The sequence below is a fragment of the Pimephales promelas genome, chromosome 6 (genome assembly GCF_988280905.1).
Source record: "Pimephales promelas chromosome 6, fPimPro1.hap1.1, whole genome shotgun sequence".
Lineage (NCBI taxonomy): Eukaryota > Metazoa > Chordata > Actinopteri > Cypriniformes > Leuciscidae > Pimephales > Pimephales promelas.
Window position 1 is genome coordinate 26413821 of NC_142774.1, and position 27462 is coordinate 26441282.

The following is a 27462-nucleotide window of genomic DNA, read 5'->3' on the forward strand; positions in this document are numbered from 1 at the left end:
AACATGAAACTTTTTTTTTTTTTTTTTTTTAAACCTAATTTGAAACCGTTAAAGCAGAGATGCTCAAACATTCTTCAACCCTGGGCCAAAACTAAATGTTGTTATAGGCTACCTTCATTATCAATGCATTCTCATCCCAAGGCGTCATAAACGACACTTTTGCCAAAGCGTAGATATCCAACGCACATGGCACCCTTTAGCGTCAAATGAGACGCTTGGTTATGGTAGGTTTAGGTGTGGGGTAGGGTTAGGGTTAGGGTTAGACCACTAGGAGGCGTCTTCTCCCCCATTTATATCTGCGTCTCATTTGACGCTAAAGGGTGCCATGGTGGCATGTGCTACATATTAAAACTCATTTTAACAATAACATTATCAATAAAATCACTAATATTTACTACATTTGCAAAAATGTAAAATGCTTGCTAGAAAATAAGTAAAAAGATAAATTAGAAATGAATATAGGCCTATGCTTAGAATTTTATTTATTTATTTATATTCGTTTGTTTGTTTATTTTCGACATCTTTTGAAATGGCATACCGGGTACAATGAAAAGTCATTACTGGCAGTGATTCACTGTCAACTTTATCCCTTTGCCGTGGTCTGCCCTAGCGTGTCGGCTGCTGTTGTACACACATACATATCCTGCTATCTAGTGGCTGAAATTGTAAGCGTTCTTGCACTCAACATACTGTAGATTTCCCAATCTAAAAGGAAAATTGTGTCCGTTTACCAAGGTAGAGCAGATTTGACAATACAACCATTATTGAGATTTTCATGCTACGTTTTGGAATGATCCATGAGACCACACTGCTTAGGCTATATTGGTTTTATTTCGTATGGGCTAGTCATCGGTTTAACCCGTTTAACCACCACACAATTGTTTTGGACTAAATGTAAAGATGATGCATTTTCTGAAGTCATTGACATAAAATAAAATACAAATATTAGTTGAAAATCAGCTTAAGTTTAAGTACTAAAATTATTTAAAAAATATATATAAATATATTAATTAAAGCTACATATACATATCAAAAAATTATTTAATTACTAAAATTTTAATAAAAAAAAAAATATTAAAATATAAAATAAATAAGCTGTGTAAATAAAAATAAAATAAAATGATAATAAATCAAATAATACAATTTGATTCTGATTTATATTTGAGTTTGTTCTGTGTAACGTTACTGTACGATGTTCAGTGTTTGGTCGGTGTTGGCATTGTCATTTTGACCGCTAGGAGACAGACATGCTGTGGCTCCAGTATATCTACTGACACACACGTCCTCTTCCGGGTGTGTTTGAAAAGACTTTCACTGAGCTGTGGAGGGACTATCTGTGTATCGAATGATACAGACACAGCAACTCGAACTCAAGCAAAGATCATTTTTTATGAAACAAGCTGTGCAACAGGAAAGAGAACAGTTGTAATCTGTGTGCAGGTGAGTGCTGTTGAACAGAGTCAACTGTTGCATCGCTCATGAATGTATGATGGCAGGCATGATGGCTTCAGTGTGCAGGGTTGATCCTCTGTCTCCTCTTCCATGGGGAAAAGTAACTTAAGGAAATTCAGTGTACCAAACTGTCGACTTGTTTTATATTCGGTTCTAATCATTTCACCCCTTAGATTAGGCGAAAAAGAATACATGTCAACTCTTCATATATTCCTTTTCATTATGTTCATGATTAATGAAGGACGCATCGTTTATAAAAGCGGTATATAGAGTAAAGGGCATGTTTATTGCGTTTTGTGACTGAAGTGCTCCAGGCAAAGGAAGTAACTCAATAGCAACTTTGTGACGTGCTGGTGCAACAGTGAGAGAGATTGAATTCCAGGAAGGGGAATAAGACGATGCCATTAATTAAACAACAAAACCTGTGTTCATAAAGAGGATGCTTTTAAATATACACCTTGGTTTGTTTTTGTTTTTGCTTCTTGTAAGTGTTGTGCCGTTGCTTAACATTTGAAAGTAGAAAAGCGTTTACGTGTCCACGACGCGAAATAACGAATCCTACTATGGCAAAGGATTTGTTCAACAATATTAATAACGTCATGTGACTTGACGGTCCAATGAAGAGTTCAAACTAGTGTGAAGCCTTCGCCGTAATAGGTTTCTTAATTTCTTGTCCATCTTGTTGTTACTTTTTGAAGGAACAGTAGGCCTTCTTCCTACAATTGTCTGTGGCCTATTTTACCCTCCTTCTATTAAAACTAAATAGATGCTTAAAAAAATCAAAATCTTTTATCAATCTATTATTTTCGGAAATGAGTAAATTGCACATGTACAATTTTCTTGTACAAGATATGAAAATTAACCATGGTTTTATTAAAAGTGTTGTAACCATGTTTTTGGGCAAATTGATAACCATTTGTATGACCAGTTTTACCACAAATACCATGGTTTAACTTGGTTAGTGTAGCAAAACCATGATTTCCATGGTGTAACCCTTGTAAGGTTTTATTTTTAGTAAAATCATGGTTAATATATGTATGAATGATTAACCAGTTTTCAAAACTAGGGCACATTTGGATAGCAATAAACATAAAATTGGACTTACTGCAAATTGCACAAGTGTGGCAGCATGATAGTAGTTTGAGGTTGCTTTTGGCATTGAATATAATTTTTATATTGTTTGCTGGATATGAAAATATGTAGGCAAGACATTAATAATTAAAGGGTTAGTTCACCCAAAAATGAAAATTAAGTCATTAATTACTCACCCCCATGCTGTACCAACCCCGTAAGACATTCGTTCGTCTTCGGAACACAAATGAAGATATTTTTGATTAAATTTGAGAGCTGTATAACTACCACATTGGCTCCTACGGGACTGCCTCTTGACGGCCCAGAAAGTCAATGAAGAAAATGTTTAAATATCCCAAGTGACTACCGTGGCTCAACTATATGTTTATCAAGCGACGCGAATACTTTTTGTGCGAAAAAACAAACAAAAATAATGAGTTTATTCGACTATTTCTTTTCTTCCTTGTAGGCCAGAACGAGACTTCCTTAGATTTCCACGACGCATGCGCGAGATTTGCGATCTGCTTACACCAGCTTACACCACTTCAGATCGCAATTCTCGCGCATGCGTCGTGGAAATCTAAGGTCTCGTTCTGGCCTACAAGGAAGAAAAGAAATAGTCGAATAAACTCGTTATTTTTGTTTGTTTTTTCGCACAAAAAGTATTTGCGTCGCTTGATAATATAGTTGAGCCACGGTAGTCACTTGGGATATTTAAACATTTTCTTTCTAGAGGCAGTCCCTTAGGAGCCAATGTGGTAGTTATACAGCTCTTCAAATTTAATCAAAAATATCTTCATTTGTGTTCCGAAGACGAACGAAGGTCTTACGGGGTTGGTACAGCATGGGGGTGAGTAATTAATGACTTAATTTTCATTTTTGGGTGAACTAACCCTTTAAAGAACATTTGAGCCTTCCTTTGTAGAAAACATCACCATGTGTAACTGGATCTCCATTATCAAAACCTTTTACCCCATTTTCTAGGTTAACTGAACTCTTACTGATACATTAGCATCATAGGAGAGTGTGTTTACAGACATAGATACATGCATTTCAATATTCATTCAGATGCATAGCTTATCATAAAAGATTTTGGCTAATTCTTCAGCCATAAACTCACTATTGTGAGTTTAGTCTACTTTATAATTAACTTTTCTGTTATTAAATAGAAATATTTGTCTTAGTCACTGCTGTGCAAAGTGCTGCAAATGTATAAAATGGATTTTTAGGCCTGAATTTTATTTATTTGTGTAAGGGAATGCAGGTGGCAGTCTACAATTTATAAGAAGGACTGTTTTTTGGCTTTCTCTCAAAAAATCATTATCTAAAAGCCAATTGGTGGTGCATACACTGTATTTTGATTAACTAACCCATCTTTTGCCAGGTCTGAATTTCAGCCATCAACATTGGTTCTTGGTCATTGACCTGTAATGATTACAGGTGGTTCGTACTTTAAGTATGTTTGTTCCGTGATGTATAATGGCTGAGCCCCTTCCTGAAACATCAGCCTCATCTGTGGAATTATAATATTTACATGAATTTAGCGCAAGAAGGGGAAAAAACTTGGCCAGTTGCTCATTTGTATGTTTAATTTCAGGAATGTCAGAAGCTAGTTTTGACTCGGAGAAGAATGCGTCACAGGATAATCAATCGGACCCTAAAGAACAGGGCCTCCAAAATACTGCTGAATCTCTGAGCCAATCCGAGGCCAGAAAAAACAGCCTGGATGAAACGCGCATGACTGAAATTGACATCAGTGACAACACAGAAGTTGGAAACCTCAATAATACTCTTAGTAAGGATGGTGATGAAGATGAGGATTCTCAGGCCCACAGTAAAACTAGTGGAATCATTGAGGATAATCATGATTCTGAAACAGCGTGCACTGTGGCGACAGAAGCTGAAGTGAAGGTGACTGTAATGGTATTGTGAAACCTGTAGCTTGGCTTATGCTTAATCTTGCTCATACATGTTGCTGTGATTTCAGGCATGAATGATTTTTCATAAGTGGGAAATATAAATATTATTTGAATCAGCCAAATTGTCTCTGATTTTAAAAGAACTGGATCTTTGCCTGAACGTTACAGCATTATGAAGCATCTGTCTCTTGTTCTATTTCTTTGCGAGGTGTCTTTTACTCCTTTATATGGGTGATGGTGCTTTTTTTTTTTGTCTATTTTGGTAAATTGTGTTTGGTCGTTGCTAATTATTGCGTTTATTTAATTTACTATTTCATGCTCTTTAGTTTAAAGACTTCTGCAATAGCCATGCCACTGCAGTGATGTGATACACTTTACACACTTTTTGAAAAATCACATTCACCTGACATGATGATGACTATATGATATATAGTGTAAAATTTACTGCAAAACGTCATTCTAGTTTGTCATGTATTTTTATACAGCAGCCGTCAGCCTTTAGCCATAACAAAAAATAATTTTAATGTTGTTCATCCTTGTTTTGTAATGGTCCAGTGTCAGTGAAACGATCTGCTAGGAATGTACGAAGCAAGAGAAATATAAGTTTGCAACAGTAAGTTCTTATGCAAAGTGATCATTAATCATTCAACAGCATATAAATCGAAACTGTCTAACGTTAAAGTGTAAAGTTGCCGATTTTCAATCCGCTTTGTATTGTTTCAATTTCGGTAGTATATGTAAATGAGCAATGTTCTTCAATGTTCAATATTCATGTTTATTTGTCAGTAAAAGTCCGCTGGATGATGCAAAACGCTCCCAGGCTTTTGTGACAACTACAGATTATATTAACGCATATTTGTATCCCCGCCCATGGACCGTCAGATTGACAGAGTTATTAACGGAACAGTTATTGACTCAGTCTATTCTTTAGACGGCATTATGGTAAAAATTAAACAGCTTTCTTAACTCTATGTGACTGTTTTGCTGGAGGTTTGCCGGAACTGACAGAATGGCAGTTTCTTTCATTTTTGTCCCCTCTGTTTGGCCTAAAACACTGTGTTCGTGGTCATCCAATTCTAAATGTTGACTACAAACAGGTTTTTTCCTATTAAAGCTAGGCGGTATTTGACTCTGGTAGGTGTATCCATAGCAGACTAGTGCAAATGGCCTTGGGATGGCAACAGTGCACTATGGGTGCTTTTCTAACAAACTGACAGCGCTGAGACTTTTTTTTTCTCCAAGTTCGGTATTTTACACTTAAAGCCCTGTTTTAAGATTGTTTCTGATGAAATGGAACGGTTAGGATTAAAATTTTGGACACATGCTGCTGGCTGAGAATTTTCGGTTTCTGTGGTTGGATGTAATTATATAAATAGTCTTATGCATTGCACTGTTCATTTTCTGAAAAAGCTACTCTGCAAGTGTTGTTTCTTATAAAATGCTTAGTTGTGGCCTAATGGTTATAGAGTCAGACTGGTAACCTGAAGGTTGAAGTTCAATTCTCAATACCTACAAGAAATGACTGAGGTGCCCTTGAGCAAGGCATGTATCCCCAATTGCGTCCCAGGAGCCACAGCATGCTCCGGGTGTGTGTGTGTGTCCAAGGTTTACTGTGTGTGTGTTCACTATTCACTGCTCCTAATGTAGTAACTTAACATGGATTGGTTAAATGCAGAGGACAAAAGGCCTTCACGTCAGTTTTTTGTCAGCTGTCACATGCGTGATGATTACTGCACTTTATCTGTCAGCATGATGGAAATAGTTCCTGATAAGGAAATGTTAACTGACTCATTCTGATAACTGAAAGGTTTGCTTAAGAAACCTGTCTTTCGTTTTCTTTGAGCATTTATTAGACCTATGTCGTTTTTATGAAGAGACCATGATAACAGCTCTGTCTTTAGAATGTCTGATCAGATTGCTGTTGTTTCTGTAGTTATCTTTAATGTCTCTAAGCAGCTGAACTCTTGGGGACTCTTCTGCTGGGCTTGACAGAGGCACTGTTCACAATGCTGCTTTAATCATCAAATCTGGTGACAAACTGCAGCGATTGGAAACTAGGGCTTTTAAAGTTGTGACTGCAAAAGACGATCCAGATTTTAATCGCTGGAGTTGTTTAAAGAAACTAGTGGGTGCCACAGTTGTCATTTGATTCATCTGAGAGAGAGTTTAGAGTCACTGTCCTCCTGGCATGATGGCATCAGGTGGCTTTGAAAGATTCATGTGTTGTTATTGGACACTGTGTGCTATTTCACTGGCCAGACAAACAAGCGATCACTTTAAGATTCAAATCTCTGAGCCTTTCCACATTATACAGACCTTAATAGCCTTTTTTGTAGTTACACATTAAACCACATGCAAGGACATTGTAAAAATAATGTCATCTTTAAATAAGGTGTTATGTTGCTTAAATTCCAAAACCAAATAGTGACAGCAAGCTATATTTTGCATTCACAATTTTCTTCATTTTTTTTTGCACATGTAGCTATAGTTTAGCAGTTAACTGTATTTTTTTGACAATCAATGATCTAGCTGATTTGGGCTTTTTGGGCTTTTTTTCAGATATTCATGAAATATCTGAAAAAACACATTCATTTACCAGCCCATAGACCCTCTCCTCGAAGAAATCAGGACAGAAGTGGTTGAAAAGTAGCCTGACTTCGTCATACTCATATTCAAGAAAGAATATGAGTCTGAAACTCCTCCGTTGGGCTTTGATTATGAGGCGTGTCGTAACCGAACCAGGAAAAAAAAACCCTCTGCACTCAATTGGATAGTCGGTAGACCTACAACCAATCAGAGCAACGCATAAGTCAACTCCTTTGCATAGCGCAGTTTTCAAATACAGAACGTAGCCTACTTTATTTATTTTAGAAGTTAAATAACGAGTGTTGCTTCTTTTACTCACTTCTCCATGAGTGCCTCCAAAGGAGAAACCACAACGACCACAGGCTTTTCATTACGTCCCATCTTCTTAACGACCATCAGAGCCAGCTGATAAGTTACACTTTTCCCGTATCATGTAGGAAGGACGTCAAAAATATCTTTCCGATCGACAAATGCCTTGATTGCAGTTTTCTTTTTGTCTGTTAAAATGAATGCGCTGTCTTTTTTTTTTTTTTTTCACAAAAGATGCGACAGCCGAATCTATACATCTCAATTCTCCAGCTGCAATCATTTCTGAGGGAAAAACAGTTAAGCGCTCTTTGATAACGTGATGATTACTTCCCTGCAGATCATCTGTCCATCGTCGTATAAAGCCCGCCCTGGCAATTTGATTGGCCCGTTCATTTTTTGCCTGATCATAATTACTCCTCAATAGATCGAGTCCAGACCGAATTTCCCGACCAAAAAATATTGTGGGCGGAGTTCGGGCTGGCATCCAGGCTACAACCACCCAGTAGAGCATTACAATAATCTAGCCTTGATGTCATGAACGCATTAACTAATTGTTCCGCATTTGTCAATGAGAGTATATGGCGTAATTTACATATTTTTTTAAGATGGAATAATGCTGTTCTACAGATACTTGACACATGACTTTCAAATGAGAGATTAGTATCAAAGAGCACACCAAGGTTCTTAACTGACGACGAAGACTTAACAGAGCAGCCATCAAGTCACGTCACCCAACATCGCTTAGAGCACTTTTAAAGACTGTCCACAAAGCTCATCAGCAATCTTCTTAGCCACTTGGCTCAACATTTTTAAATGCAATGTCACGTAGGCTTTATCTTGTTAGTGAGTTTTCGCCTGCTATCTGTCTCACATTCTCTCGTCATTGTAGTTCAGTCAGGTTAAATTTTATTTAGGCTATTTATTTATTTGGTAATACTTTACACTAAGGTTCCATTTGTTAACATTTGTGACTAACTACACTTGTAGTTAATGTTAATTTCAACATTTACTAATACATTACTAGAAACAAAAGTTTTGTCTATTAAAATTATTTAATGGACCTCAGGCAACATTGAACTTTGTATTTTTATTAAATAGCATTAACAAAGATTAATTTTGTAACATGTATTGCCCGCATTGTTACTTAATGTTAGTTAATGCATTAACCAATGTTAACTAATGTAACCTAATTAATGTTGCCATTTATTTATTTGTATATTTTCCCTTACAATGAGTCCAGGTTATCCAGGGAAATCTGTGTAGCCTATGCTTAACTCCGTCATTCATCACGTTGTGCTGTATTTGCTCGGATATTTTATTTTATATACACAAATTATATTGAACATTAGAGTTGGATTGAAAGAAAAGAAATGTACTGTATATATTCATCTCTTCCTGATCCCAAAATTTTTAACTAAAGTTCAAACTGAAAACAATGATCACCAGATAGCAGTGTAGTTAGAGAAGCAAGGAAGCTAAAACGCTTTAGAGTCAATGTCAGGGTTCTCTTCTCAACCACCACCAGTGTGCAGCATCCACTTGGATGATGTGACGGCATCCACAGAACAACGGCGCCAGTGCACTCACTGCACACCAGCTATAGGTGGAGAGGAGATAAAGTGATCAAGCCAATTCAAAGGATTGGGATTATTAGGAGCCCATGATTGATAATGGCCAATGGAGGGAATTTGGCCTGGACACTGGGGTTACACCCCTACTCTTTACGCGATGTGGCATGGGATTTTTAGTGACTACAGACAGAGAGTCGAGAGTTTTAACGTCTCACCCGAAGAACGGTGCTTATTACAGTATAGTTTTCCCCGTCACTATAGTGGACCCACATTAGGACCCACACATACCCCTTTTCCACCAAAAAAAGAACTGGTTCGGAACTGGTGCTGGTTCAAAGTTGGTTCAACTTCCGAACCGCTTCAGAACCTGTTTGTTTTTCCACTGACTAGAGCGCCCAGGGAACGACGTTGTTACGTCACTGTGTACGTCGCTAGAAACGCTTGCAAGTAACATTACTTTCATAGACATATACACTAGACCTCACCTTGGGGTTCTAAGCATGCGTCAAAACCGCCTCCATCTTGGAACAGGGGTCTTGTCATAGGAAGTAGCTAGGTAACGCTGCTATCTCTGCTTTTACTTCGAATTCATTGATGGTGGCGGACTTTTGTGCAGCGTATGATGTTCGCGGATAAAATCTAAACTAGGAAGAATGTTTTTTTTTAAAAAAAATAAAAAAAATGTTCTTTCTGTAATCAATGATAAATACATGTCTGACCGTTGGAACAAACCAAAAAAACAAGAAAAATCGCATTCATGATGATTTATGGTGATTTTACCAATGAACTGCCATAGCCAAGGTGAAGTCTAGTGTATATGTCTATGCATTACTTTGGGATTATCTCTAACTCCAAGAAGGGTTTAAAAACAATTGAAATATGTAAGTCTTTTAATCTTTTCGTTTGACCTGTAATCTTTTCTGATAAGTTATGTACCCCTGTCTTGTGTCTTTTTTTCTTTCCTTTTATTTGTTCTATATTGTGACTTTTCTTCTTTTCTTATAATGTCTTCAATAAAAAAAATACAAAAATAGAAACGCTTGCGTTAACTTCAAGCATAACAATTACAAAGGCGGACTCCATCGTGTTTCTGCAAATGTTTCTCCTGGATTTGCGATCCTTTATTATGGTCAGAAAAGATGTTTAGAACACATCTAAATCAAATCCGCCCCAGCCCCCGACGTAAGCATGACGTGGTAAAAGAACGGTTCTAGTCCAGCAAAGAGTTGGTGCCACTTTGGAACCAGTTCTCCTGGCCGAGAACCGGGTCTTTGGCTGTCGAAACACAAAGAACTGGTTCGCGCGCAGGCACCGGCTCCGAACCGGCTCTCAAAATGCTTTGCTGGAAAAGGGGCTACCGACCACAGGGTGAGCACCCTCTGCTGGCTAACAGAGCAACTAACAACAGCAACCTAGTTTTTCTAGGAGGACTCCCTTCAAGGTACTGACCAGACTCAAACCTGCTTGGATTCAGTGGGCAACCAGTCTTGGGCTACAGTGTGATATGTCTGTGATGAGTTTCTTATTCACTAATACTTATATTTCCCTGTTGCTGTTAAATAGTTATTGCAAAGCAGCAGCTGACCTGATCCATTTTGTTATTTATAGCTGTATTTTCTTTGCTTATGGTGGTGCGGTTATAACTTCACAGGCCCCGACGCAAAGCTTTATGGTGGTGGAAGCACTCTGCATCTGAACTCTCAGCTTGACCGCTTTAATGTTGTTTTCATGTCCTAGTAATTGTGTGTCTGTGTAATGTGTATTGAAGGTGGCTATGGCAGAAGAGGCCCACAGAAGCCCAGCTGCTCAAATATCAGTCACCAGAAACGGAGAAGCAGACAAAAGTCACGAGGAAGTGTTTCAGAGGGTAAGACATCCTGCATAGAGCAAAACCAATTTTGTCTGACAATGGTGCCATTTGAACACTGAATATTTAGAGATGAATGTTTCCAAGGTACTATGTAAAGATGACGCATAATGAAAATGACTTAAGTTGTCTCATGACTGTACTTATGTTCCTAATTATTGGAAAGGATGAACAGACTGATACTTTATATTGTTACATATAGATCAGCAGTAGTAATACATGTTTAATACAAATTAATATATAGTTGCAATTAAAATGTTTAAACTCCCATTGCAAATCAGGTTTATTGGCAAAATTTACAGACTTTGAGCTGTTTGCAATAAACAAATCAAAAAAGTAATTGAAATAGCTCAACACAAGAAATGTTTCAAGTGGCTTCCCCAAAGTTAACTGAAAATGCAACTTTTAAAAATTCTGCAGTCTCAAAATTATTTAACCCCCTGAATAGAATCCCTCACATCAGCACAATTCTGCAATACAAGTCTTGTCTAAAACCCGCCTGATGCAAATAATCAAGGGCTTCATTAGTTGCACCAAGGGGCTGGGGATGGGCGTTGCCCACTTCCAAACCCTCAACGTCCACCAGCACTCCCTCGGCGATGGATGGCTTGGCCGGCTCCTACACCTGGTCAGGCGCGCACTGCTCGGGCTCCGTAGTGATGTGGTCCTCGGTTGCACTTGTGGGCATGGGCTCATTCATCGCGTTGCGCTACCTGCGGTGGGCTCAGTTCGGCGGTCCTCGCCGTCTGGGTGGTTCTGGCTGGGCACTGGATGGGGAGTGAGGCTGGTGGCTTCCTCGATGGTAAACGCAGATCCACAGGATGCCAGCATCCACTCCACATATAATGCAAAGCTCCCTCGAGGAACCTCCCTGGACAACTGTGCACGTGTCGTGTGGTGGCGTTGAGTCTGACTTCCAGGAACGTGCACAGGCAGTTGCCAGGGAATGTGGTCTGATGGGCGAGACTCAAAAACTATTCTAATTGTTTCTCGAGGGAGGGTTATCCCTGCTCAAGGCACATTAGACTTACTGCTGGAAAGTCCATGGTGCAAGCAGGGGTGAAAAAAGAACAAAAACAATGAACACGAAATCGGAACCGCTGCTACACGAACTGGACACTGATCTCAAACAGACAACAAAATGAGTGAGGAAGGCAGATGATGACAAAACATAACGAGTCCATGTGGGGTGAGAGTGTGACAATAGCGTTACTTTAAAAATGTGCCTGGAAACGCACATTTTAAGTATGTGAACCTAGCATGTTTCCTCAATATATGCAAACTTGTTATGGTATTTTTATGCTTTGGTATAGTGAAAATACAGCACCTTTAAAGGAACAGTGGTTACACGACCTGGACGGGGCAGAAAAAAGGAAGCTTTCAATGGCTGCAACCAGATTTCTGAGAAGGCAGGTTAAGAAAAATGATCGTGTGACTGCAAAAGACCTGCAGCAAGACATGGTGGCCACAGGCACTGTGGTTTCAGCTTGCACACTAGGGCACATACTAAATGCATGTGGTTTCCATTCCAGAACCCCAAGACGTACACCACTACTGACCCAAAAGCACACGAAAAATGCTCAAAATCATATAAAAAAACACAAGTTTTGGGATTCAGTTCTGTGGAGCGATGAAACAAAACTGGATATTTTCGGACCTATGGATCAGCAGTGTTTCTGGAGGAAGGAGAGTAAAGCATATGCTGAAAATAACTAATTTAAGCATGGTGGTGGTCTGGTGGCTCTGTGATGATCTGGGGATGCTTTGCATCCTCTGGCACTGGAAACCTGCAGCGTGTGAAAGGCAAGATTGATTCATTGAAGTATCAGGAAATTCTAGGAGAAAATGTCATGCTGTCAGAGAGGAAGCTGAAGCTTGGGCATCATTGGTTCTTCCAACAGGACAATAATAAACTCTAAAAAAAATGGTGCTAAATAGCAATCATAGGGGAGCTACTTTACTTATCTTTGTCATTTGGTGCTATGCAGAACTATAAGAGGTTCCATAAAGCATGTTAACCACCCCAGAGAACCGCTGAAGAACCAAACTGGGCTTAACAGGTTCTTTAAATGGTAGTGGTGCTATATAGCACCATGACTACAGTGAAGAACCGCTGAACCTTTTTTTTTTTTTTTTTTTTTGAGTGTAGCATTCTCAAACATACCTTAATATCCACCAAGGCTTGGTGTCAGAAGAAGTCCTGGAAGATTTTAGAGTAGCATCACAGGCAACTGACTTGAACCCCTTAGAAAATCTCTAGTGAGGTTGAAGGTGGCGATTGCAACGCGCAAACCCAAGAATATTACTGAAATGGAGGCCACTGCTAAGTAATGGGCTAAGATTCCTCAGAAACACTGGCAGAAGCACTAAAGATGCTTGCCATTAAGGGGTTGAATAATTTTGAGACTGCAGAAGTCATTAAAAGTTGCATTTCCAGTTGAGTTTTCCCTGGTGTCCCATCCAGGTACTGTACTAACCAAGCTCAACCCTGCTTAGCTTCATTGGGCAACCAGTCTTGGGCTACAGGGTGATATGACTGCTGACTCCTTTGAATGACTCCATTGAACGGATTCATTTTAATGTATGGTTAAAACAAGTGATCTGTCCAACACTGAACTCACGAGACTCACTGTCTCTGTCACTGTCCAGATCACTGTCTGAATCGGTGTTTAACAAATCATTTACTCAGAGCATCTCTGAAATGAGAACGTAAGTGTGCTTACCTCATTTAGCAAAAGTGGTTTGTAATATTTAGCCTTTAAACATCCATAGAAATTTCAGGTTATTTCTATTGACAATGAAAATTGTCGACATAAATAACCTGAGTTAATTACTCATAAAATCATTTAGTTTAGACTCGAGTGAGGTGAAGCCCGAACAAAGTAAGTTGTTGTTAGCTAGCTGCTAATTTTATTCTATTGTATATGGTAGAAAAATAGACTATTAGTTAAACTAAACTTTTTAATGCTACTTTTTAATATTGATATGATAATATACTTAAATAATTATCAGGTCTAGCAAAGAAGGATCTCATCTTACAAAGCTATGAAAACCAGTGGTAAAATCACAGCTTTATTTGTAAAGAAGAAAATGAGGGCCCAAAAGAAGAAAAAAAATAGAATCAGCAACCATGTGTAAACAATGAGGAACAAAAGAAACAAACATTGTTAAGAGATCATACATAGTATGAGATCACGTGAGTATGCTTCTTTTTACTTTGTATGGATGACCATGTCCGTCAGCCACCACCGAAGACCATTTTTGACCAAGGAAAAACACTGCTTTATTTATTTACTTACAGTATTTACTTGCTTACAATGCAGAACTGATTCTATAACCAACCAATGCACAGGGTTTTAACTATTATTTTATGTTATGGATTATGTTGGTTTTGCCCAGCCCCACCTTCAGTTTCATGTATCCGGGTTAGGATTTACTTTGAGCTTGACTTGTTTTTATTAGCTTCATAAAAGTGTGCCAACATCCAAGCCAGCACAAAGTGCTCATGGTTGATGCTCATGGTTGAGTATTTAACTAAATGTGTGTCATGTCTGTGGCAACAGTCTACCCGAATTATGCTACTACTACTTCTTTTTGGCCCTAGCACGAAACGAGCAGCTATACATTATATTACTAATCATATCATCAGCTCATGTGAAAGTGTGAACAAGTACTAGTCAGGTGAAATCACATTTCATTCTGATTGGATTATATAAGTGATAGTTATAAAAGGAGGGAAGAAGTGCTTCCAATCATTGTGTTCTTGTGTTGCCTCTAAAAAAAGACGTGCAACCATCATCACACGTTTAACCTGATCAACTTGCATCTGAAAACACTGAGCCAAATACTTTTGGACAACAGCTTGGTGTAAAGAGGGGCTTCAAAGAAGACCCTTCTCTCCAAGAAAAACATTAAGGCCAGACTTTTTTTCTGATGAAGCCCCCTTCCAACTGTTGAAAAATGAATTGTCCGGAAAAGAATAAGTGAACGCTTCCTGTACTGTGTCATGCCAAGTGAAGCCACCCTGAAACCATCCATGTGCGGGTTGCTTTTTATCCAAGGGAGTGGGCTCTCTCACAATTCTGTCTAAAAAACTTCCAGTAAAAAAGAATGGCATCAAAATGTCCTGCAAGAGCAACTTCACCCAACAATCCAGGAACAAGTTGGTGATGATATGTGCATTTTACAACATGATGGATCACCATGTCACTAGGCAAAAGTATAATGAAGTGGATCGGAGATCATCACATTTAAAGTTTGGATATGTGGCCAGGCAATTCTCTGGAACTTAATTCCATAGAGAAGCTGTGGTCAGTCATCAAAAGGCGAGCAGACGAGCAGAAGACCACAAATTGTGAATCTATCGCCAAGATGATATCATCCATGCCAGAGCGAATTGCAGAGGTTATGAAGAAAAATGGTCAACACTGAATTCTATTGAATGTTTTTGCTAATAAAAGCCTTTAAACCTTACGAAAACCTTATCATTTTCCAATATACCATAGAAACATCTACTAAATAATCTACAAATACTAAAGCAGAACTTTCCGAAACGCATCCATGTCACTGCCTAAACTTTTTGGCCATGACTGTACATGTGGTCCCGGTTTAACACAACACATTAAAGATGTCTTGAACCACTTTTAACCCTGTGTTATAAAAATGCATTTGGTGTGTTGCCAAATGTATACAATGTGAAGCAATGGTGCTAGAATGATACAGCGTGTTAGTAACAAACCAGCCCGTTCTCATCCTTTAGTGTCATATAGGTGACGCTATATGACAAAACGGCGAAATACTACACACATGGCACCCTTTATCGTTAATATAGCACGCAAACCCAAGGCGTCATAAATCCTTTAGTGTTAATATGAGACTACCCTACCCCACACCTAAACCTACCCATCACAGCGCGTGTTATAGTAATGAGAACTGGTACCATGTGCGTAGTATTTCGCCTAAAGGATGAGAATGCGTTGCAACAAACAGGCCATCATACATTAATTAGTACTTCATTAAATATTCATGAACCTTGTTCAGTCACAGAAACTTTCACAAATGCTCAATGTATCAATGTTTCAGTGTAAAGGAAATAAAGAGAATTTTGATGTAAAGGAGACACCCCGTGATAATTTTTTTATACTTTTGTACATATAGGGTGACTTAGCAGACTCACAGCAGATTTACTTGGCCATATTGACACTGATACAGTATATGCCCTTTGTAATTTGTTATTGACCTCATAAATATGCAAATAAGAACATTTAACCCTGAGTTTACATAGTTTAGAATATTTTAATAGTAAATGTTTTTTGCCATGAAATCGACCAGAAAATATTCAGTTTTGAAATTAAGTAACTTAAAATGTTGACGGCTAAAAAGGAGATGCAAAAATGGGAGAAATGCAGTATAATCGGAAATTGCTTTGTTGTGATCTTTCTTAAGTGTCATTCATTTATATTCTTGTTTGTTGTTCTCTTTCTTTTATTTCTCTCAAGGATGTGCCACATAATATCTCCTCTGGACCAATCATGTCACACTCCCACAATTCAAATGAAAACTATGCAATGACTGAGGGAGTGGTGCAAGTGGGTCCATTCACAGGTATAACACTAAGCATGCATTGAACATGAATATCATTTGCATTAGTTATTCACACAAATGCAAACAGTGACTCTGCATGCTACAGTTGACTAGTTTGTTTGCGCACAAACATATGTGCTTACATAAGATCGCTCAGAGATGGACACAATGTTAATCATTTAAAAACACTTCCTCTCATTGTATTAAATGAGATCAGGCTGGATAGAGCGTTATTTTTCAGTCATTAGGTTCAATGTCTTCTCTCTATTCGGTTCATCTAATTTAAACCCACATTTGTTTGTTTGTGTTTCTCTTTGTGTGTGTTGTGGAGAGAGGGAGAATTTGAATTTGAAAAGAAAGGTGTTCCTGTCTCATTACAGAGTCGTCTGTGATCTTTTTCAATCTGCTTTCCCCTTTCATTATTTCATGCTCGTTTACTATGTGAATTAATTTGTTGGATACAAACCTGGCAACCTGTCATTAGCTGGGTGTAATTGCTGACCACCCTTTTTTTTCCCTTGTCACTTGTTAGCCGTAAGCTATAGAGCTTGTTTCATCTCCTTCCTGTAGGATCACCTACTGGCAATGAAATCAGTTTGAAACATTTTATATAATGGGGCCATTTTGTAAAGTTTTCTATCATTTCAGATTTTCCCCTAATGTTCATTCTGTACTTTTAAGACGTCCATATGTAAACAAGTCCTGTTATGATGGGAATCTCTGACAGTGCATGTTGCTGAAATCAAAATAGTAATTTCTGTGTACAGTACACATTACAAGCATTACCGTTTAAAATATGGAGGCCAGGAAGATTTTTTTTTTAAATGTTTTAGAAAATAGTCACTTATGCTCACCAAGGCTGGCATTTATTTGGTCAGAATACAGTAAAAACAGCAATATAGTGAAATATTTATGCAATTTAAAATAACTGTTTTCTATTATTATTTTTTCTATTTGAATATGTAATGTAATTTATTCCTGTGATGCAAAGCTGAATTTTCAACAGCAAGTCTTGAATATCAAATGATTTTTCAGTATTCTTTGAATAGAAAGTTTAAAAGAATTTATCCGTTTAGGAAATTGCTTCTTTAGAACCAGAAATATAACATGATCATCACGCAGTGTGTTTGCTGCTACGACCTACAGTACGTCTACTGACTAGCCAATAAAAACGCAACATGAAATAGCGTATTGATCAATTCAACATGGCGGCACTAAAACGTCTTACCTTAATCTCCATTTGCAAAATTGGCTTGCCAAGTTGGCCTCTTTCCCCTTGCCATGGCCATATGGTGCATATTCATTTTTGTATATACCAGTGATATATAAAAATATACCGGTTTCACAGTAATTTTTTTTTCAAGCATGGAGAATCAATTTTCAAACATCAAGAATGGGTGTCAGCCACATTTTCTACCGATTGAGAGAGGCAATACTGCTGTAGATTGACTTAGAATGCCCTATTTTACTGGCATGAGTGAATATACACACTAGCATTAATACAGGTTTGTACAGTTTACAAAGAGGCACCAACAGGATGCGCTTTAGGAGTGGCAAAAATGGGCTCTATGCACGGCGGTATTTCCGGTGAAGCATTAGGGATGCTCGATAACTTCCGCCGATCGTAGAGTCCAATGCAATACCAAGAATTTATATTGAATTTTATACTCCATGGTTATGCTAAAGAAACGTTAGTCACAAAAACAGATAAAACAGACACCCCTCGTTGTGTTTATGCTTCTTTTTAAAATTATATTAAATAAATATAACTATATATAAAATTACATCTGAACGTATGTACGTTTCATTTCAAAGACTGGAGGACAGTAAATTTTGAAGACTCTGCCATATTCCCGTTTTCCTCGGTTTTCCTCCGCTTTAATCTCCACAACCGGAAATGGACGAGCATCCTTGCGTCAAATGCGGAATTTATGCGTGCATATAGCCCATAGCAGTTTCCCCGGTAATGGCTGTACACAAAGCAGCACATTTATGCCTGGTTCAGATTACACGATTTTTCTGTCTGATACGATAGTCACTGTGTCAGATTACGTGATTTTTGACTCCTAAAATCTTGTCGTGTCGTGGACAAGACACGTCAGACTACACCTTGCTTCCTGACCAGTCATCGCATGCCGTGTTTAACGGCGCGCGTAATGTCATCGAGAAGGCGAAACTAGTAGCTAGTGACTTCCGGAAACGAACCTGAAAAAACAATGAATGAAGCGCTGAGTGTTGTATTGGCTGTCCTGTGTTCAGAAAAAAGTAAAAAAAGAAAGAAAACCCGACAATGGACACGTTCCTGTATTGCTCGGCATTGCCTTTTCAGCGTGAGAAATACACGGTGTGGCGTGTGAACTGGTTGAATTGCGTGTCTCATGGCCATTGCGTGAGACTTGAGAACCCTGCTCGAAGAGTACAGTATGGGCTGTCAATCCTCCAAAGAGAACTTGAGGTAAAATATTGTTTTCTTATATATTTTTACTTTTAGTTTTAACGTTAGCACCATCATCTCTCTTTCGTTTCGCCTTTTTGAAAGTTGTGTACGGAAAAGCTTGTTCTCCTATCGGTCAACCGTTGTCGTTTATGAATCCCCACGACACCCTACGTCAAAGGGATCGTGCCAAAATCGGGCTAAAATCGCGTAATCTGAACCAGGCATTAGTAACATTATCAATAACATTAGTGTGCCCTCACCACAGTGCAACAGTGAAAAGGGACGCCTCTCAAACAGTGTGGCGCCACGTCACGCTCCCAACGTTGTATAAACGACACTCTTTTTGGTTTTGCGGTATATTAAAAATTAATTTAACAAAAACAAACCCTGGTATTCGGTTTGAACCGGTATAACAACCTGCACTAAGTATGAGTATAAGAGGGACCTTGATGCCATGGTTTTCCACCTCAGGATCACTTGTGCGTCGACATTTCTCTACAATGGAAGGAAGTGGAGACTCACTGTCCATCTTTTTTTACAGTTTAGATGTTGATTTAAATTTTCTAAAGCATTTCTCAGAAATTGCTTACTGCACCTTTAATGTGTCATTTCTGAATAAAAGTATCCCAACCCCCCCGAAAAAAAAAATAAAATGTGCTAATAGTGTTGAAAAAATTACCACGCTCTGGTTTACCTGTTTATGCAGCTTATTTTCCTTAAACAACAAGGTCAAATAATCAATACATTCTTTAAAGTTGTTCATTAATTGATTCATTTTTAGATAGATGAACATTTCCAGCTCTGTGGCTGTTTTTTACAAATAGCTTTTCAGACTCGGTGTATAAATTATAAAAATTCACCACTGACCATTTTTAGAGTCGCCATTCCAGGCCACCACACCTACAGTTGTCCCCAGTCCTGCAGCAGCTAGCCGGCTAGCTCGCAGCATCAGCGATAGTCAGGTGGAGATGCACAAAGGTACCACATACTGTAACAGACGACGTCACGCATGAATCTGCGTTCCTTAATCTCTCCCTTACTAACGCCGCACTGTCAGTTTCAGACTATACCATCATAAAGACTTTATTCTAGTAGATTTCAGTGATGTCTGTTGAAATGTTCAATCTTCAAGGGACATAAAATTGACATCACTTCCTGCTTTTGAAATGTGTCTTGCAGCATTCATTAGATTAGCAGTGTTTAAATTTATGATGGTGTTCTTTCAAACTCTGTGATCTCCTGGCCTGTTCTCTTCCTTATTGTTGCTTCTGTCTTTAATAACTTGAAGTCTGGGCTCATTTATTCGTCTTGGCTAACCACCCTGTTACCTTTTGCCTTCCTGACTGATCGTAAAAGATAAAGACCGTTTCTCATCAATAATTTCCTATTTTTTCCCCTTTCAGGACTTTGTTAATGCACTGCTTTTGTCGATTCTCACTGTCTCTGCCACCGTCTGACATTTTAAAAGAGTCTTTTTCAACTACAGTATTAGTCTAGTATTAATCTTGTTGTCCATTTTTCAGTATTTTTTGTAATTTTTATATACTATTTTAGTTTTAATATTTTTATATATGTTTAGTTTAGTTTTAATTAATATTTCGAATTAGCATTTATTTATATTTTCCCTTTTCACTTTAATTTTAGCTTAATTTAGTAATTTTATTTTTTACAAAATTGCTATTGCCATTTTTAAAACTTTTTTTCAATTTCTTAATGGGTTAATTTATTTTTATTTCAGCTTTAGTTTGTTTTATATAAGCTACACTCTAATTTCTAATTTAATTGAGGTTTTTCATCCTAATATTTATATTATATTTTAGCTTTATTTCAAGTAACAAAAATGTTTCTTTACTACTTTTAGTTTGTTTTAGTTAACGATAACTACACTGTCGTGTTTTATGTCAAATGCATAATTATCTTGAATGCAGAGTTTTTGATTGAGTTGCCATTTTCTCACATCAGGTGACATATTTGGGGGTTAATCATTTTTGCCAGTGAGTCACAATACGAGTAGAGGGGTAATAACATCCAGTTATTTGACTGTCAGTAAACGGCTGTCATTCTGTCATTAGGTGATTTGAGAGAGCAGCAGATGGGAGGAGCAGTGGTCCTTGCCGATGACATGAAGAGTCCTGCCATAGAGAAACTGGAGCTGGTGAGAAAGTGGAGCATCAACACTTACAAAGTGAGTGATTCCTGCCATGCTGGTTATGAAGGTATCAGTGTCTCAAGCATTGTCTCTTGGATTATTTTTGTATATAACAGAAATGTAGTGTAGTTTCTATATCTACATTGTAGTCATGTGTAGCCTTTTTTTTATCTTATACCCTTTCCTACAGTGCACTAAGCAAATTCTGTCAGAGAAGTTAGGTCGCGGTTCCCGTACGGTTGATCTGGAGCTGGAGGCTCAGATCGAGGTTCTTCGTGAAAACAAGCGCAAGTACGAGCATGTTGTGAAACTGGCGCAGACGCTGTGCACTCAGCTGGCGCAGATGCTGCAGACGCAAAGACAGCTTGGTGATGCGTTCGCTGACCTTAGTCTCAAGACACCTGAACTACATGTAAGTATAAAAACTGTTCCATCTAATGTTGCATCTGCTACAGCCTCTTGATTTTAATTAAAATCTCATCAAAATCAGTTTTTGAGTTTTCATTAAAAATGTATAATAATCATCTTATAGTTTTTTTGTTGTTCTAATTAAGTACTTTTTCACAGTAATCATTTAGTAATAAAACATGAACACATTTTAAAGGGTTAGTTCACCCAAACATGAAAATTCTGTCAGTATTTACTCACCCTCATGTTGTTCCAACCCCATAAGACCTTCGTTCATCTTCGGAACACAAATTAAGATATTTTTATTAAATCTGAGAGCTGGATCACTCCTGCATACTAGTCCATAGGCTTCTTGAGGAATTGACACTTGCCTGCCTTGAAAAGTTATTAAAGACATCGTTAAAATAGTCCAAGTGACTACAGTGGCTCAATCTTAAGTTTATCAAATGACGAGAACACTTTTGTGCGCAAAAAAACAACAAAAATAACGACTTTATTTCAACTATTCATTTATTTCTCTCTCTGCCTCGAGTCAGGTTACTAGTTTATCAGCATATGATCTGTTATTGTACGTCACACGCATCACACACACGGCCAATAGTGAGAGCGTATGTGTGACGTAGCTCTACGCTATCACACTATGTTAACTGACTAGAGGCTCATAGAGAAGGAAGTGAATAGTTGAAATAAAGTCGTTCATTTTGTTTGTTTTTGTGCACAAAAAGTGTTCTCATCGCTTGATAAACTTAAGATTGAGCCACTGAAGTCACTTGGACTATTTTAGCGATGTCTTTAATAACTTTTCGAGGATGGCAACGTTCAATTCCTCAAGAAGTCTATGGACTAGTATGGTGGAGGAGTGATCCAGCTCTCAGATTTCATCAAAAATATCTTAATTTGTGTTCCGAAGATGAACAACGGTCTTATGGGGTTTGAACAACATTTTTCGTTGAATTTTTTGAATTTTTTTGAATTTTCATTTCTGGGTGAACTAACGCTTTAACCGTGTTCTCACACTTGGTTTTCTGTCAGTGGTCTCAAAACCAATAATCTCAGATCATCTCACAAATAATAATAATAATAATAATAATTCATTACATTTATATAGCGCTTTTTTTTCTGGAAACTCAAAGCGCTTCACATAGAGGGGGGGGATCTCCTCAACCACCACCAATATATTCTACAAAATAAATGGTAAAACAGTACTGTTTGAAATAATAAAAAATAAATAAAACAGCAGTGCTTGCTTTCAGGTTGTCAAATCTAGTATATATCTTTAGAGCATGTGATAAGAACTGTGATTTACTCTGGTTAATACAAAGAGAATACATTCTCTCAGCAAACCAAATTATTATTTAAAGTCAGTTTGTGTCTATATTAGATAAATTTAATATACCAATAGAAAATAGTAATGAAACAATCATAATAATCACTATAATATGATACAAATGCATCTGTTAAGACTACATAGATTTTCAGCTTTTATTGATAAAGAAAATTGCAATTCGGACAGCATAACTGGATGCCTTCCTAAGGTATCATTTATTCATGGACTGTTTTGGATACACTTTGGCATTGCTTTTTCCAGAACCACCACAAATACTAAATACTTAATGACTAGACTATAACCAGAAAGTGCATTGGTTTCTTGGGCAGTACCATTTCATTTGATTTACTTAATTTGCAGTGAAGGGACCATTTCATTGTTTTATTTATGGTGTTTCACTATCCAGCGTCTAGTGTTTTATTGTAGAGAAATAGGCATTTCATCTCAGTGTGTTTGTATTTCAGGAGGAATTTGGCTACAATGCTGAAACCCAAAAACTCTTGGCGAAAAATGGAGAAACCCTGTTAGGAGCTATCAACTTCTTCATCGCCAGTGTTAAAACTCTAGTGGACAAAACCATAGAGGACACCTTGATCAACATTAAGCAATATGAAGCAGCAAGGTCTGAATATATCTTCACAATCCACTGTATGCTACTTTTATATAATATATACCTGTTGAGCAAAACATCCTCATTCTGTAAGGCATGTGCTTTTTTTTTTTGGTAGGATTGAATATGATGCGTATCGCACAGATTTAGAGGAGCTCAATCTGGGTCCACGGGACGCCAACACGCTCCCCAAGATTGAGCTGTCTCAGCAACAGTTCCAGATCCACCGTGAAAAATATGAAAAGATGCGCAATGACGTCTCGGTCAAACTTAAGTTTCTGGAGGAAAACAAGGTAGGTGAAATGTATCTTTTGCAATCAGTCGCATGTAAATAATGTATTTGTATTTTGTATATCTTAATTGTCTATAATAAATGTCAAAGTTAATATGGTGTAAAATATAGTATTCTGTACTTGCAGTGCTAATATCAGTAAAGTTCAATGTCTTTGTATTTTTAAATCTTCTCTTTGTAAATGTGATGCTGATGTTTGTGATTCAACAAACTAACTCTGAAACAGCCTTCGTTTTTGGCTGATCTTACTAAACTCTCTTGTTCAACATGTTTTGTTCACTTGAAAAACAACGCATCACATTACAAAAGTTAAATATGTTGCAAAGGCCCCAGTTGACTAATATATCCTGTTGGAAAAGACTAACTTAAATGAGTAGTTCACTTTTAAAAAAAACTTTTGTTGATAATTTACTCACCCCCATGTCATCCAAGAGGTCCATAACTTTCTTTCTTCAGTCGAAAAGAAATTAATGAAAAACATTCTAGGATTTTCTCCATATAATGGACTTCAATGGGAACCAAATGGTTCAAGGTCCAAATGAGAGTTTCAGTGCAGCTTCAAAGGGCTTTAAACGACAACAGACGATGAATAAGGGTCTTATCAATTGAAACGATCGGTTAAAAAAGTTTAAGTTTTATAAGCACAAATGCTCGCCTTGCTCTGTTCTGTGAGGAGACTGTTCGTGACTCCTGTTCAAAGTCGTTCATCAAATTGAACAAATCTTTTTTCAAGTTATGATTCGAAGGGTCCTAGATAAGACCCTTATTCATCGTCTGGTGTCGTTTAAAGCCCTTTGAAGCTGCACTGAAATTCTCATTCGGACCTTGAACCGTTTGGTTCCCAATGAAGTCCATTATATGGAGAAAATCCTGGAATGTTTTCATCAAAAACCTCAATTTCTTTTCGACTGAAGAAAGAAAGACGTGGACATCTTGGATGACATGGGGGTGAGTAAATTATCAGCAAAGGTTTTTTTTAAAAGTGAACTACTCCTTTAAACTGATTTAGGCATCTTTATTATACAGTTAATGTAAGATGCACAATAATGTCTGGTTAGCGCTGCGGTTGTCTGGGCTACTCTAAATTTGCCAGGCATATTTTAGGAAATAATCGGTTATAAAATGTGGGCTTATTTCAGTAAAAATGTGCAATACATTTTTTTTTATTGTTGAAATAGTTGATGTGTCTCTTGAATTCTCTTTTATACTGATGATTTTTTTATTTTTTTATTCCTTTTCAGTACTTTGAGTTCTGAATTGCATTCTCAAGGTGTGAGTCACTGAGAGTTTTTATTCCCTTTTCCTCAGGTGAAGGTTTTGCACAACCAGCTGATTCTCTTCCATAACGCCATCGCAGCGTACTTCGCGGGCAACCAACAGCAGCTGGAACAAACCCTTAAACAGTTTCACATCAAGCTAAAGTTACCAGGAGGAGAAACCCCCTCTTGGCTGGAGGAGCACTGATTGAGTCAGCATTCCTGAAATATGCGCACTCCTAAAGGAAACCAAATCCAAAAAAAAAACTATCACTCCTTTCCCTTTTTACTGCTTTCAGGACACTAAATCCTGTCAATAAATATCTAAGACAGGAAAATGTTTGATAAAAGAGAGAAATATTTAGCCCCTCTCTTTATCCTTGTTATCTCTGACTTTACACTTGAAGTTTTAGTTTTAAAATAAATGCTTTTTCTTTTGTCAGAGAGTTTGCACTCTCTTGCACAACAACAACAAAAACAATCTTGTTGTTTTTGAATCAAGTTACCAGCACTTTAGAGTATTCAGAAATACAGACAATTTTACAGGAAGCAGAAAGAAATGAAGCACCATGTGAATGTTGTAAAGCCTTTAAAGTAGTTTTTCCACAAAGATGATTCAAAATCAAATTGATCTTGAAATAAAACCATTACCAGTCTGAGACATAATTCTAAACCTCACTTGTGTCCACCTCTCCTAACTCTTATGTAACTGCATTGTTATATTGTCATCAAGTACAATGGCATACATTTCCACAGGGCCACCTTCAAGGGCACGTTCAACTGAAAGGTTGGCCGTTTTAGTACAAACTTGGGAGTTTTGCTATGATGCATTTACTGTTCTCACAATTCAAATAAAAAAGGGCAGTATAATAGGATGTTATAAATGCTTAAACTTTGGCTTTTTATCTTTAAAGTTTAGTAAAATTTGTATAGGGAAACTTTTGTAGATTCCATGGTGAGGGGTTGGGGCTTAATATCTGACTTGATGTGCCTTGCTCTTTGTCAATCATCAATTTTAATCATCTTCAGTGTTGTCAGGAATTGTGGAAAACAAATGTACTCCCATTTCTATCCTACAGACTATGTAATGGACCAATAAACACAGCCATATGTGCAGCCCTGGATAATCAAATATGCACATAGACGTAGACCAGCAACCTTTATTTAACTTGACATTTACAATCTGTGATGTCTATCTCTTTGTTTCATTTTTAAACGATCTCTCCTTGCATTCCATTTCTTTAATAAATACGCCAGGAGAGTATTTTGTATAGAGAGTAAAATGTATACCAAATTAATTTGACATGAAATACTATGTGAGCTGCCTCAGCTGTTTATATCTGTTTGGGTTTTGTTCTTTCTCTGCGCAACTTTTTTTTTATTTTATATATATGTTATATATACATAAATATATATAAAGGACAAATAGATTTTCCTAAACATTCAGTTTGGATTATTGTAGTAAGAGTCCAATAAATTTAACTCTGTAAATGCAAAAGTATAACATTTGGTCAAATTAGATTAAACCAGTACCAACATATGGGGAAGGGAACCTATGTCAAAGGAGATTAATGTAGAACAAATTAATATAAAAAATAGGGATGCCAAATAAAGTGATGTTTGACTTATAGCCAGAATTCAAGATTTATGTTGTTTCATCTTGCAAACTTTAAACATCCTCACACCTAGTTTTCACCTGTTCTTGCCTCCTTTTGTTTGATGAACTACCTTCAGTTTCTGTGTGACTTTTCAGTTCTGTCTTAACAGTTTACAGATAACAATGTACAGTAACTGTATGAGAACTGACCGACACATTAGTCACATCTATATATTTGTAAAATCCTGTATTTTACTTTGGGTATAAAGATTTTGCTGTGTACTTTTTTGAGGATTTGTTGATAAATAATGGATTGGGTGTTTAAGGGCAAAAAAAGGACTGAAGTACTGATTGTTGAATTTTGAATAAAAATTCATTATTAATTCTTATGTATAATTCTCTTTTTTATTCACATTTATTAAACACTTTAGTGATACTCTTTTTTTTTTACCATTCTTTATTTGGCTTGTAATATTGTTTCAGTTCACAGGATATACAGGTACTATGGCATATTTAGCATACAGTCAATACCGCATTATGCCTACAGAGGGCACTGTTACCTTTCTTACTAGTTGACCTAGCGTTTTCATTGACTTTCTGCTAGCACTACAGAATAACTATTTGTCCAAGACAATTTCAAAGGCGCTCCTATCAAAGCTGCTTTGTAGGATACCTGTAGCATTTTTGATTTAAGAAATAAATAAATAAAACAGGCCCATTTGCCCATTTCTGCAGAACACATCAGATAACATAGTATAACAAACATTATAATAAACTAATGTTACTCATACTGTGGAACTAAAAACATTTGATGTGCACATTTATTACAATGCCTTGTTAGAAGAAAATGGGTCTGCAAAATTACCCTCAACTAACTTACTGTTTGTATCTAGATAATTGGCCCGTCATCTCCATGGTTGCCAAATAGAGCTGCCTATGTTTAATAAACAGCCAGCGATGTATGTCAATATTAATAATTGTGTCTGAGCAGTAGCCTAGGACATTATGTTACACTCGTCACCAGCGAG

At 37.3% G+C, this 27462-nt stretch overlaps 1 protein-coding gene across 3 annotated transcripts; it reads left to right on the forward strand.

Annotated features, from left to right (window-relative positions):
* The first annotated feature begins 1259 nt into the window (after positions 1–1259).
* Positions 1260–26823, forward strand: arfip1 (ARF interacting protein 1). 3 transcript variants are annotated; one of them, XM_039693987.2, is made up of 10 exons: positions 1260–1440; positions 4121–4434; positions 10677–10775; positions 16274–16379; positions 19672–19773; positions 20868–20980; positions 21135–21356; positions 23144–23301; positions 23408–23582; positions 24890–26823. In XM_039693987.2, exons 2-10 carry the CDS (start codon positions 4123–4125, stop codon positions 25043–25045), a joined length of 1443 nt encoding a protein of 480 aa, XP_039549921.1. In that variant the 5' UTR covers positions 1260–1440; positions 4121–4122; the 3' UTR covers positions 25046–26823. The 3 variants fall into 3 exon arrangements, with proteins under 3 accessions (XP_039549921.1, XP_039549929.1, XP_039549947.1); XM_039693995.2 differs by lacking the exon at positions 19672–19773 and having other exon boundaries at positions 1261–1440; XM_039694013.2 differs by lacking the exons at positions 4121–4434; positions 19672–19773 and having other exon boundaries at positions 1264–1440.
* The last annotated feature ends 639 nt before the right edge of the window (positions 26824–27462 follow it).